At 46.6% G+C, this 13,959-nt stretch overlaps 1 protein-coding gene across 1 annotated transcript in view; it reads left to right on the forward strand.

The window, feature by feature from the left end:
- The window catches only part of slc2a15a (solute carrier family 2 member 15a), a 29,460-nt gene extending 15,768 nt beyond the window's left edge, over window positions 1–13,692 (forward strand). The window contains exons 8-12 of the mRNA XM_064317783.1: window positions 844–954; window positions 5,256–5,357; window positions 5,867–5,942; window positions 10,966–11,093; window positions 11,797–13,692. Of these exons, the coding sequence (XP_064173853.1) occupies window positions 844–954; window positions 5,256–5,357; window positions 5,867–5,942; window positions 10,966–11,093; window positions 11,797–12,051 (672 nt within the window). The 3' untranslated portion in view covers window positions 12,052–13,692. The remainder of the gene's footprint in view (window positions 1–843; window positions 955–5,255; window positions 5,358–5,866; window positions 5,943–10,965; window positions 11,094–11,796) is intronic.
- The last annotated feature ends 267 nt before the right edge of the window (window positions 13,693–13,959 follow it).

Raw genomic sequence — 13,959 nt, forward strand, 5'->3', positions numbered from 1 at the left:
CGCCAGCAGGGCCAGCTGAGAAATGTAATAGAAGTATAACTGAAAATCATCCCTGGAATTTGGCAATCAAGAACTGCTCATTTTAAAAATGGGCCATTACAAAAACAGAACAGTTCCAGCGCAGCCCGCGATTGGACACTTCAGGAGCCTTGGTAATGTAGTGCACAATGAGATTAACTGATCGTTCAGTTATACAAGTTATTCATTGATTATGTCTCTAATGTGGCCTCCAGGAGGCTGGTGGCATACGTAAGGAAGGCACTGAGATGTAACTGTAATGACAACGAGTGGCTTAAAATTACTCAGTATCTGAATGTAGGCATTCACGAGCCAGTGAGTGGAAAGCACAGACCTTTATTTACATCTTTCTGCTGCTCCATTTCCAGGTATTGATTTATAAAGCCATAAAATGGAATTTCATTAGTCATATTGTTTCATCTTACTTCGCCTATCAAGTCTTAACTTTATTCTCTTCATGACAAACGACAAAGGACTGTGTGGTAAAGTTGGTTTTGTACAATACACAGTTTACATTTTTGTGTTTGTCAGATGCAAATGTAATTTTGTAGAAACAATTTAGAATTCATGTCTTTATTATTTTTAGTTGTTTCTGTACAAATTTGCCTGAACACATAATCCTCTTTGTTACTTACCAAATGCATTCATAGCACAGTTTTTTATATATATACACTGGTAAACAGAACTGCTACAATGAACATCAAAATATATAAATAATGTTGTGATTTAAATGGATACAATTATATCTGAGAAATGTTTGGTAAATGTGCTAAAAAACACAATACGTCTTGCAGACTGTTTAGAATGATTGAATCTGTCACACAGATCTGGTTCTACACCAATGACATCTTTGAGAAAGCTGGAATCCCCGCCCCTCAGATCCAGTACACCACAGTCGGGACAGGAGCCATCGAGGTGGTCGCAGGCCTCATTGGGGTGAGTCCTTTCCAGCCCCCAAAAAATCTTCCCCTCTACCAATGTGTGAAATGAAAAAAATAACAGAAAAAATAAGCCTACAGATATGAAGTATTGTTTTGAGCAGTTATTCACTGACAGAGGAAGCTACTGTTTCTCTTCATTTATCTTCATTTTGTATTCCAGCCCTTTAATAAATGTATTAGCCCATACAGTGAGTTCAGAAGTTGCCCTTTGCACTACAGAAGGGAGGAGTTACAAGGTACTTTTCTCAGAGGAGGGGTATATTAAAACAACGTCAAAAATCCATATTGGGAAAAGTTTAAAATCAAGAACATGGGGCCCTTGTTCTGGACCAATCAGAGACAAGGCTCATATATATGCCGCTTACTAACCTGATATATATGTAGCTTATTGACCTGATATATACTGTATGTAGTTTACTAACCTGACATGCAGTATATGTAGCTTACTGGCCTGATATATATGCCGCTTACTAACCTGCTATATATGTAGCTTATTGACCTGATATATACTGTACGTAGTTTACTAACCTGACATACAGTATATGTGGCTTACTGACCTGATATACACAGGTCAGCCACAACATTAAAACCACCTGCATTTTTATTTTTTCTGATTTAATATTTTATTTTCTGTTCGTAATCAACCAATTCACGTGTGGTCAAAGCGCAGACTCAGAGCTTTTATTAAAGGGTATTCTTATACGCTTTGTTTTCACCATGTAGTAGTTACAGCACTTTTTATACGAAGTCCCCCATTTCAGTGTTTTAGACAAATTAACATAATGTAAAATAAAAGAGTCATGTTTTACATTTGGTTGCATATCCTTTGCATGCCATGACTTCCTGATGTCTGTGACTTATCAACATCATCAGAGTCTGGATATCTTATTGTCAGGTTGTCCTACAGGCGATACAAAAACTCTGCATTTGAATGGATCTCTATGGAAACTGGGGGGTGAGACTAGATTCAGCTATAAATTATGCTGATACAGTATAGAACGCATTTGTTGGCTAAATGGCTTTAAGTCATCAAGGGTCAAAGGTATCAAATGAGCCTCAAACCACCATGCTGCTGCCAGATATGCAGTAGATACTACAAGCATTGTTTCTCCTGAATATTATTTCCATTTAGTTCAACAGGGTTTAGTCCTGAGTGTCTGACAGTATGAGTGTGTGGGTTCTCCTGTATGGAGGATTTAGCCCTGCAGTCTGACAGTATGAGTGTGTGGGTTCTCCTGTATGGGGGATGAGTGCTGTTGGCAGGATTTAGCCCTGCAGTCTGACAGTGTGAGTGTGTGGGTTCTCCTGTATGGAGGATTTAGCCCTGCAGTCTGACAGTGTGAGTGTGTGGGTTCTCCTGTATGGAGGATTTAGCCCTGCAGTCTGACAGTATGAGTGTGTGGGTTCTCCTGTATGGAGGATTTAGCCCTGCAGTCTGACAGTATGAGTGTCTGGGATCTCCTGTATGGAGGATTTAGCCCTGCAGTCTGACAGTATGAGTGTCTGGGTTCTCCTGTATGGAGGATTTAGCCCTGCAGTCTGACAGTATGAGTGTGTGGGTTCTCCTGTATGGAGGATTTAGCCCTGCAGTCTGACAGTATGAGTGTGTGGGTTCTCCTGTATGGAGGATTTAGCCCTGCAGTCTGACAGTATGAGTGTGTGGGTTCTCCTGTATGGAGGATTTAGCCCTGCAGTCTGACAGTATGAGTGTCTGGGATCTCCTGTATGGAGGATTTAGCCCTGCAGTCTGACAGTATGAGTGTGTGGGTTCTCCTGTATGGAGGATTTAGCCCTGCAGTCTGACAGTATGAGTGTGTGGGTTCTCCTGTATGGAGGATTTAGCCCTGCAGTCTGACAGTATGAGTGTGTGGGTTCTCCTGTGTGGAGGATTTAGCCCTGCAGTCTGACAGTATGAGCGTGTGGGTTCTCCTGTATGGAGGATTTAGCCCTGCAGTCTGACAGTATGAGCGTGTGGGTTCTCCTGTATGGAGGATTTAGCCCTGCAGTCTGACAGTATGAGCGTGTGGGTTCTCCTGTATGGAGGATTTAGCCCTGCAGTCTGACAGTATGAGCGTGTGGGTTCTCCTGTATGGAGGATTTAGCCCTGCAGTCTGACAGTATGAGCGTGTGGGTTCTCCTGTATGGAGGATTTAGCCCTGCAGTCTGACAGTATGAGCGTGTGGGTTCTCCTGTATGGAGGATTTAGCCCTGCAGTCTGACAGTATGAGCGTGTGGGTTCTCCTGTATGGAGGATTTAGCCCTGCAGTCTGACAGTATGAGCGTGTGGGTTCTCCTGTATGGAGGATTTAGCCCTGCAGTCTGACAGTATGAGCGTGTGGGTTCTCCTGTATGGAGGATTTAGCCCTGCAGTCTGACAGTATGAGCGTGTGGGTTCTCCTGTATGGAGGATTTAGCCCTGCAGTCTGACAGTATGAGCGTGTGGGTTCTCCTGTATGGAGGATTTAGCCCTGCAGTCTGACAGTATGAGTGTGTGGGTTCTCCTGTATGGAGGATTTAGCCCTGCAGTCTGACAGTATGAGTGTGTGGGTTCTCCTGTATGGAGGATTTAGCCCTGCAGTCTGACAGTATGAGTGTGTGGGTTCTCCTGTATGGAGGATTTAGCCCTGCAGTCTGACAGTATGAGTGTGTGGGTTCTCCTGTATGGAGGATTTAGCCCTGCAGTCTGACAGTATGAGCGTGTGGGTTCTCCTGTATGGAGGATTTAGCCCTGCAGTCTGACAGTATGAGCGTGTGGGTTCTCCTGTATGGAGGATTTAGCCCTGCAGTCTGACAGTATGAGCGTGTGGGTTCTCCTGTATGGAGGATTTAGCCCTGCAGTCTGACAGTATGAGTGTGTGGGTTCTCCTGTATGGAGGATTTAGCCCTGCAGTCTGACAGTATGAGTGTGTGGGTTCTCCTGTATGGAGGATTTAGCCCTGCAGTCTGACAGTATGAGTGTGTGGGTTCTCCTGTATGGAGGATTTAGCCCTGCAGTCTGACAGTATGAGTGTGTGGGTTCTCCTGTATGGAGGATTTAGCCCTGCAGTCTGACAGTATGAGTGTGTGGGATCTCCTGTTAATCATAAGAGCTCAGTGCTGTCAGTGTCCACCGCCCCACTCAGAGGAAGGAAATGGGGCGCTAAGCACGTGTGGAGATTGGTTATAAAATTACAGCCATTCATTCTGCTGTCTTCTCTCCCTCTTCCTTTCAGTCAACACTGTGTTTTAACGCCGTTTAGGAAACTGAAGTGCCCCCTTCCCATCAGGTCCCCTCCATCTTTTTCATGAGCTGCAGTGACTATAAGGGGCGAACAAAGCTGTTTGATTAGTTATTTGCACCGAAGGAGCGTAGGGTCATGGTCATGTGGTTACGCAGCTTGATGCCCTCCCGTTGTGTGCCCTAGCTTAGTGTGCCACTGGGGGGCGGCGCCCGTTTCATTGGTGCGTTCTCCTGGTGGGCGGTACCCTCAGAAGCAGGCAGGCCGTTTCATTGGTGTGTTCTCCTGATGGGCGGTGCCTGTTTCATTGGCGCATTCTCCTGGTGGGCGGTACCCTCAGAAGCAGGCAGGCCGTTTCATTGGTGTGTTCTCCTGGTGGGCGGTGCCTGCAGAAGCAGGCAGGCCGTTTCATTGGTGTGTTCTCCTGATGGGAGGTGCCCGCAGTGGCAGGCAGGCCGTTTCATTGGTGCGATCCCCTGGTGGGCGGTGCCCTCAGAAGCAGGCAGGCCGTTTCATTGGTGCGTTCTCCTGGTGGGAGGTGCCTGTTTCATTGGTGTGTTCTCCTGGTGGACGGTGCCTGCAGAAGCAGGCAGGCCGTTTCATTGGTGTGTTCTCCTGATGGGCGGTGCCCTCAGAAGCAGGCAGGCCGTTTCATTGGTGTGTTCTCCTGGTGGGCGGTGCCCTCAGAAGCAGGCAGGCCGTTTCATTGGTGCGTTCTCCTGGTGGGAGGTGCCTGTTTCATTGGTGTGTTCTCCTGGTGGACGGTGCCTGCAGAAGCAGGCAGGCCCTTTCATTAGTGTGTTCTCCTGGTGGGCAGTGCCCTCAGAAGCAGGCAGGCCGTTTCATTGGTGCATTCTCCTGGTGGGCGGTGTCTGCAGAAGCAGACATGCCGTTTCATTGGTGTGTTCTCCTGGTGGGCGGTGCCTGCAGAAGCAGACATGCCGTTTCATTGGTGTGTTCTCCTGATGGGCAGCGCCCTCAGAAGCAGGCAGGCCGTTTCATTGGTGCATTCTCCTGGTGGGCGGTGTCTGCCGAAGCAGACATGCCGTTTCATTGGTGTGTTCTCCCGGGTCCCCAGTGTTTCACCATCGAACATCTGGGCAGGAGGCCGCTGATAATCGGAGGCTTTGGGTTCATGGGACTGTGCTGTGCCGGGATCACGTTCTCTCTGGTCCTGCAGGTACGTCTTCACCCAACTGGGCAGCTCTGTCATCCATATACATGTTCCCACTGACGGCACACATATTACAGAGCATGGCAATGATGCCAAACTCTGCGTATGCACCCAGTATTAATATTAAATGCTGAACACTTTTGTTGGACACAGTTTATTTAAAGAGCCTGTTTACAGTGTTAGAAAAGATTTATTAAATACTACACTTGTAATTTTACAGTGCCAAGCAGTTTATGTTTCAGTTGTTTGTGTGCCACGTGTCAGAGTGTGGTTGCTCTCAGCTTATTCACACAGTAAATATCAACAACTTTCAACACAATAAATATACAGACTTGCCTAAATATACAAACACATCTAAATTATTTCCCCTTCTTAAATTATATATGTATTTCATATTTGTAACATCTCACTTTCTTTGCATATATTTCTTCAAAAATAAATCTGTGCTTACCAATGTGTTTCTAACAGTATGCATGTTCTCTTTAAATTAAGTGAAACTGTTTTTTGGTCTTCAGGAGCACGTCTCTGTCATGCGCTACGTGAGCGTTGCCTGTGTGGTGGGGATCATTGCTGGGTTCTGTATAGGGCCAGGTAGGTTCTTTAGACCCCTGTCCATGCACTATGTGGGTGTGGGCTGTGTGGTGGGGATCATCGCTGGGTTCTGTATAGGGCCAGGTAGGTTCTTTAGACCCCTGTCCATGCACTATGTGGGTGTGGGCTGTGTGGTGGGGATCATCGCTGGGTTCTGTATAGGGCCAGGTAGGTTCTTTAGACCCCTATCCATGCGCTACGTGAGTGTGTGCTGTGTGGTGGGCATCATCACTGGTAGGTTCCATTTCAAAACTGTCCTCTGGATGTGACCAAAGTTCAGATGAACCATGTATGTAGGTTTCACACTGTATTTCACCCAAAAGCTCTTTCTCGTTTTCCCCTCTTTGCTTGTCACAATATTTCCCACTTGGTTGGCTCTGTATATGTATACATACAGCACTGTATATGCACAGCCACTGGGTTTTACTCCGGTGAAAGGTTGGGGAAAGGTTGTCTGAGAAGCAGGGAAATGGTGACCCCTGGAGGTGAACTGTGGTATATTTGAAACATTGATAAAATATCGCTTACTCTTTTAGAAGCTACATTGCACGGAAGATTAGTCAGAATAATAAAAGCAGGCAGTTAACTTCAGACACACAAAGTGTCAGTTCTGAATAAACCTATTCTTTTCCTCCGAAACTTTATTCATGTTGCCCTCTGGATAGCTTTTTAAGGGAGCCATTTCTTTAAAAGGTCATTACCATCATTAAATATAGTGTGTTTGACGGTGATTTATTAGAATGCGTAATGTGCGCATATAATAGTGTGATAGACTGGCTCATATATGGAGTGACAGTGAGCATGTGTCATGTCTCTCTGCCATTGGAGCAGAACTGTTATTTTCCCACATTGGCTGCATGTCTGTGCCTGTGACCTTTTGAGACTGAGCTGTAGTTTAACACAACAGCATGTGAAGGTAAATATGCCCCTCAGATAGAGCTGCTGTTGTGTGTCCAGTAGTACTGATGCTACTCCACTTGCCAGTGGATGCTTAAATCCTATAGCGGCCTCTAATTGTTATTTTATTTTACTGTCCGTTGAGCCAGCTATATGCCCCCTCCCCAACTGTTCGTCCCAAGTCCACTGTCGCACAAAAATCCAAATCCACTCAAAGTATTGATATTTTTTAATGCCATGTTGTAGTTATATATTTTCCTGATGTCTTCCTGTTTCTCTGGAAGATTGCGTCTGCCTTGTGTTTACCTGAGAAACAACCCAATTACAGGAAACAACAGTAAATCACGGAGCCCGTTAGACATTTAGAGTTAAACCACGGACTTAGAAACACGCTGAAATACATTTCCATCGAAAGAAAAGTTTCGTTTTTTTGTTTATTTCATTCTGTAGCAACAACAGCTTTGAATAATTTCCCCCGTTCAGCAGAAAGCAGCGTGCTGCCTAGCCACAGACGCGCTACACAGTGTGCGGATAATAGATGGGGGCTCGAGATGTTTACGAAATTGATGGATTATCAGGCCCTCGAACAAATCTATAATTCATTCTCTCTCCACAATTTCTTCTGCTGTAATTACGTCTTTAATTAGGGGTGTTATGGCTCATTGTTCATAAACAATGATGAATATGGCTTTTTATGACAAAACCATGCGTGCACAATGGGCTGAGGATGGGGTGCCTTATCGGTTCGACTGCATTAAGACTCCCCTTGCAATTATCATGCACAAATAATGAAGTTGCCAGTTTGCTTGCGCGCAAAATGCATTAGATTTGAAAAAACACCTTGAGCCACAGCATTTTTCTCTTGTAACCAAAAGGGAGTAGGAGTTAAGCACTGGAACATCCATACTTCTGTGCATTGAGATAATGAACAGCACATTCATCCATTCTAATGTTCCTTTGCCCACCACTGCAATATTGTGCATTTTCAGGTACACGTACATTTTTACATAGCTAAAATGTATTCTTGCATACACTCACCGGCCACTTCATTAGTTGACAGGAGTGGCACCCGATGTGGTCTTCTGCTGCTGTAGCCAATCTGCTTCAAGGTTTGACGTGGTGTGTGTTAAAAGAAGCTGTTCTGCATACCTCAGTTGTAACGAGTGGTTATTTGAGTTACTGTTGCCTTTCTATCGGCGCGAACCAGTCTGGCCATTCTCCTCTGACCTCTGCCATCAACAAGGCATTTTTGCCCAGAGAACTGCCGCTCATTGGGTATTTTCTCTGTAAACCCTAGAGATGGTTGTGCGTGAAAATCCCAGTAGATCAGCAGTTTCTGAAAAAGTCAAACCAGCCTGTCTGGCACCAACAAACATGCCACGTTCAAAGTCACTTAAATCACCTTTCTTCCCCATTCTGATGCTTGGTTTGAACTTCAGCAGATTGTCTTGACCATCTCTACATGCCTAAATGCATTGAGTTTCTGGCACGTGATTGGCTGATTAGATATCTGTATAACGGGTGCAGTTTGCAGTTGAACAGGTGTACCTAATGAAGTGGCCGGTGAGTGTATATTTTTTACGTAATACACAATCGTTTTGTCTATAAGGCAGCAGAATAAATATCTCTAGATTTTAAAATACATCTGTACTTGAGTGTAAATTACTGAATCATGGTCACTGTCCATTGTCTGTACATAAAGTACTATATTCAATTACAGTTTTTATTACTATATTAAATTACATCAGAGGAATGCTGAAGGCTTGGGCTCCTTGTTACTCAATACGAACTATCTGAGAATGGAATGTGCATACACACACACACACACACACACACACACACATATACACGCACACACATACACATATACACGCACACACACACACACACACACATACACACAGATATTTAAAAAACCACAGCAATTACATTACATTTTACTTTTTTTACAGTTTAATTTCTAGAATGGCTTACATGTGAGGTTCCTAATAGTTGCCAAATAAGACACATGGTTGGTGAATGACTTCTGTACGTTACTCATAAAATATGAAATTATCCAGAGGCACGAGCAGGTGACAGGGACTGAGCAGGAGACAGGGACTGAGTGGGACACAGGGACTGAGCAGGAGACAGGACTGAGCAGGAGACAGGGACTGAGCAGGACACAGGGACTGAGCAGGCGACAGGGACTGAGCAGGAGACAGGACTGAGCAGGAGACAGGGACTGAGCAGGAGACAGGACTGAGCAGGAGACAGGGACTGAGCAGGAGACAGGACTGAGCAGGCGACAGGGACTGAGCAGGAGACAGGACTGAGCGGGAGACAGGGACTGAGCAGGAGACAGGGACTGAGCAGGAGGCAGGGACTGAGCAGAAGACAGGACAGAGCAGGCGACAGGGACTGAGCAGGAGACAGGGACTGAGCAGGCGACAGGGACTGAGCAGGAGACAGGACTGAGCAGGAGACAGGGACTGAGCAGGAGACAGGACTGAGCAGGAGACAGGGACTGAGCAGGCGACAGGGACTGAGCAGGAGACAGGACTGAGCAGGAGACAGGGATTGAGCAGGAGACAGTATTGAGCAGGCGACAGGGACTGAGCAGGAGACAGGACTGAGCGGGAGACAGGGACTGAGCAGGAGACAGGGACTGAGCAGGAGGCAGGGACTGAGCAGGAGACAGGACAGAGCAGGAGACAGGGACTGAGCAGGAGACAGGGACTGAGCAGGACACGGGGACCGAGTCGGACACAGGGACTGAGCAGGAGACAGGGACTGAGCAGGAGGCAGGGACTGAGCAGGACACTGGGACTGAGTCGGACACAGGGACTGAGCAGGAGGCAGGGACTGAGCAGGAGACAGGGACTGAGCAGGAGACAGGGACTGAGCAGAAGACAGGGACTCAGCGGGACACAGGGACTGAGCAGGAGACAGGGACTGAGCAGGAGACAGGACTGAGCAGGCGACAGGGACTGAGCAGGAGACAGGACTGAGCAGGAGACAGGGACTGAGCAGGAGACAGGGACTGAGCAGGAGACAGGGACAGAGCAGGAGACAGGGACTCAGCGGGACACAGGGACTGAGCAGGAGACAGGGACTGAGCAGGAGACAGGACTGAACAGGCGACAGGGACTGAGCAGGCGACAGGACTGAGCAGGAGACAGGGACTGAGCAGGAGACAGGGACTGAGCAGAAGACAGGGACTGAGCGGGACACAGGGACTGAGCAGGAGACAGGGACTGAGCAGGAGACAGGACTGAGCAGGGGGCAGGGACTGAGCAGGAGACAGGGACTGAGCAGGAGACAGGGACTGAGCGGGACACAGGGACTGAGCAGGAGACAGGGACTGAGCAGGAGACAGGGACTGAGCAGGAGACAGGACTGAGCAGGGGACAGGGACTGAGCAGGAGACAGGGACTGAGCAGGAGACAGGGACTGAGCGGGAGACAGGCCTGAGCAGGAGACAGGGACTGAGCAGGCCACAGGGACTGAGCAGGTGACGGGGACTGAGCAGGAGACAGGACTGAGCGGGAGACAGGCCTGAGCGGGAGACAGGGACTGAGCAGGACACTGGGACTGAGCAGGAGACAGGGACTGAGCAGGAGACAGGACTGAGCGGGAGACAGGACTGAGCAGGAGACAGGACTGAGCAGGGGACAGGGACTGAGCAGGAGACAGGGACTGAGCAGGAGACAGGACTGAGCGGGAGACAGGCCTGAGCAGGAGACAGGGACTGAGCAGGCCACAGGGACTGAGCAGGTGACGGGGACTGAGCAGGAGACAGGACTGAGCAGGAGACAGGCCTGAGCGGGAGACAGGGACTGAGCAGGACACTGGGACTGAGCAGGAGACAGGGACTGAGCAGGAGACAGGACTGAGCGGGAGACAGGACTGAGCAGGAGACAGGACTGAGCGGGAGACAGGGACTGAGCAGGAGACAGGCCTGAGCAGGAGACAGGGACTGAGCAGGAGACAGGCCTGAGCAGGAGACAGGGACTGAGCAGGAGACAGGCCTGAGCAGGAGACAGGGACTGAGCAGGACACTGGGACTGAGCAGGAGACAGGACTGAGCAGGAGACAGGACTGAGCAGGACACGGGGACTGAAGAGTGACTTTTGTCCTCCTGTAGCGGGTGTCCCGTTCCTGATCACTGCGGAGCTGTTTAAGCAGTCTCACCGTCCCGCTGCCTACACCGTGGGGGGGGCCCTCAACTGGATGTCCAACTTCACTGTGGGCTTCGTGTTTCCCTTCCTGCAGGTCAGTAGCCCCGCCCCACCCCTCTGCTGGCCACTCATCTTCACTCCAACCTGTACTGTCCTGTTCCTATGAAACTTCATTCCAACCTGTGCTGTGCTGTGCTGTTCTTATGCAACTTCATTCCAACCTGTACTGTCCTGTTCCTATGAAACTTCATTCCAACCTGTGCTGTGCTGTTCTTATGAAACTTCATTCCAACCTGTACTGTCCTGTTCTTATGAAACTTCATTCCAACCTGTACTGTGCTCTTCTTATGAAACTGTATTCCAACCTGTGCTGTGCTGTTTTTATGAAACTTTATTCCAACCTGTGTCGTCCTGTTCTTGTGAACCTTCATTAGAACCTGCACTGTCTTGTTCTGATGCCCTGCCCTGTTCCTGGAGATCTTTCATCCTGTGGGTTTTCATTTCAACCCTATTTTGACACACCTGACTTTACTAATTAGCAGCTCAAAGAGATCTCTAGATGTTGAATGGGGTCTGCTTTATTAGGGTTGAAATGAAAACATAGAGGACAGTAGGTTTCTCCTGGAACTGGGTTTGGCTGAACCTGCTTTTAGGCAATTTATTCTGATTTAATAAAATGGCAAAAAAGATTAATGCCTGGAATCTTAATGGGACATAAATATATGTAACGTTATGCCGACACAGAGGGGTTTGTGTATGTAAATGAGCTCTGGCTCTCGTGTGTGTCCCTGGTGCAGATGTCGGCCGGGGCCTACTGCTACCTCGTCTTCTCTGGGGTCTGTCTGGCCGTGGCCACCTATGTGTTCCTCATTATCCCTGAGACTAAGAACAAGACCTTCATGGAGATCAGCCAGCTCTTTGCCTCCAAGGAGTCTGTGATGGAGAGCCAGGGGCCCGGGAACTCTGACCAGCTCAAGCTCCGGAAGATGAACGGCTATGGAGCCCTGGAGAACGGATCTGTGGAGTTCGACAGCTCTATGTCCTGTCCCTGAGAGAGAGAGAGAGGGTGGGGGGGGGGTGGTGTGAGAGTGAGAGAGAGAGAGATGGAATGAGAGAGTGAGAGATTTTCAGCAAAGCAATGCGCACTGTTGCAAGTTTGTTTCTGTGTCTTTATGTGAATGTAGGGAGTGGCGCTGGGGAAGGAGGAAGCGTGATGCTCTTACAGCTCACCTTTCTATCAGCACTGCTTCATGAGACATCACACTTTGGCAATTTACATTTGACCATAAAAGTGTACTTTACGCACGTTTAAATAAAAGCTTTAAAAAGATGTTCAGCACAATGTTCATGAAAGTATCCTTTGCCAGGTATTCCAAGCAAGCTAAATACCTTTAGTTCTTTTAAGATGTTTGTGGAAGGTGCCAGTGAACAACTGATTAGTGAGGTTTGTTCATACAAACATTTTTCAAATGCAAGTGTTATTTACAGAAGCTTTTAATTTGACAAGGTCACAGGAGAGCCACCGCAAACTCTGGGACCTGCTTCTACACACATTTGTTTCTTTCGTAATTAATTTCTGTCAGGTAATTAATTTTTATGGAAATCTAGTGTACATTTCAGAGTTTTTAGATTTTCAATCAAGCTGCTATTATTCCATAGCTTCGCTTCAGCCCTCCAAACATATCTTGAGCAGTGTGTATGTAAGTCCGAAATTGAAATTGATTTTTGTACCGTACACGCATACATTCTAATGGGTTCAGAACTGCATATTGCATATGGTGCTGCTTATGTGATCTTTCTGTTAACAGTACAGCAGATGCTTTTCGGGTGCCTTGACGTTTACAAAGGTCACAGTATCCCAGCTGCTTGCGTGACCTGTTTATGAGTAGGTCTTTAGATTGTTTTACAATGTTGGATTTTAACAAAACTTTTTGTACTCACATTACAACAGTGGGAATGATTTCTCACATGTGCCTTTGAACATTTGATTAATATTTTATTCCAATATTGGAACGATACTCTGGTGAGTCATTTTGTTCTGTATCGCTAAAATGTGCAAATAGATGTTTAACCACCACCAGCAGTCTTAAGAGCTGTTATGTGTGTGTCTTGTCCAGCCATATTCATTTTAAGCTCAATTTTTCTTTATTTTTACATGCCTGCATATACTTTCTGTTCTATTAAAATCTTCCATTAATATTTAATACCTTGTTGTGAGACTCGTGTGATGAGAATATGTAGTCTACGAGAAGACCCTGCATCCGAGTCTTCTGTGATCTTTTCAGAGTGAAAGTGTTGTGCGTGTGACAGAGTTTGGTTTGGTCAGCCTTGGTAGGGAACAGTCTGTCATTATTACCAGGCGATCCCAGGTTAGCGTCTGTGTCAGTCATTGTTCCCTTCCTTTGATTGGCTGAGCTTCAGTACCACTGCTGAAGTTATCTGTAACCATGACCGGAGGCTTTAGATACCAGCCAAACATGTTCAGGATATCATGGAGTAAAATGTGTTTTATGCAATCTTGTTTTTAAAAAAAAGATTTAAAAAAATAAATGCCATGTATATATACAGCATTTGTTATACTTATATATGCAAATGCATATACCTACATCTGTGCTGGATAATGTATATTTTAAAATACTTTATTATGAGGCTATTCAAAACTGTAAATTACAAATAAAAACTTTCTGAACACATTTATGAGCTTCATTAATGCATTTACTGTCTCTCTCTCCACCTCTGCTGATGTGTGGGGAGCGTTCTGAAGCCAAATGGCCGCTCCACCTCATCCAGCTGGCTGTTGTGCATTATCCCCCTCAGACAACACAGACAGGAAGCTTCAGCATTTACATTTTTTACATAATACGGTCTGGGATGACTGAGAAAAAACATGTAGCAGTGAAAATATTTTCAAAAATATTGTTTTTAATTTTTATTTAATGTCCCTTGTAGTGTAGGTTTCA

The sequence above is a fragment of the Anguilla rostrata genome, chromosome 18 (genome assembly GCF_018555375.3).
Source record: "Anguilla rostrata isolate EN2019 chromosome 18, ASM1855537v3, whole genome shotgun sequence".
NCBI classification, from domain to species: Eukaryota; Metazoa; Chordata; class Actinopteri; order Anguilliformes; family Anguillidae; genus Anguilla; species Anguilla rostrata.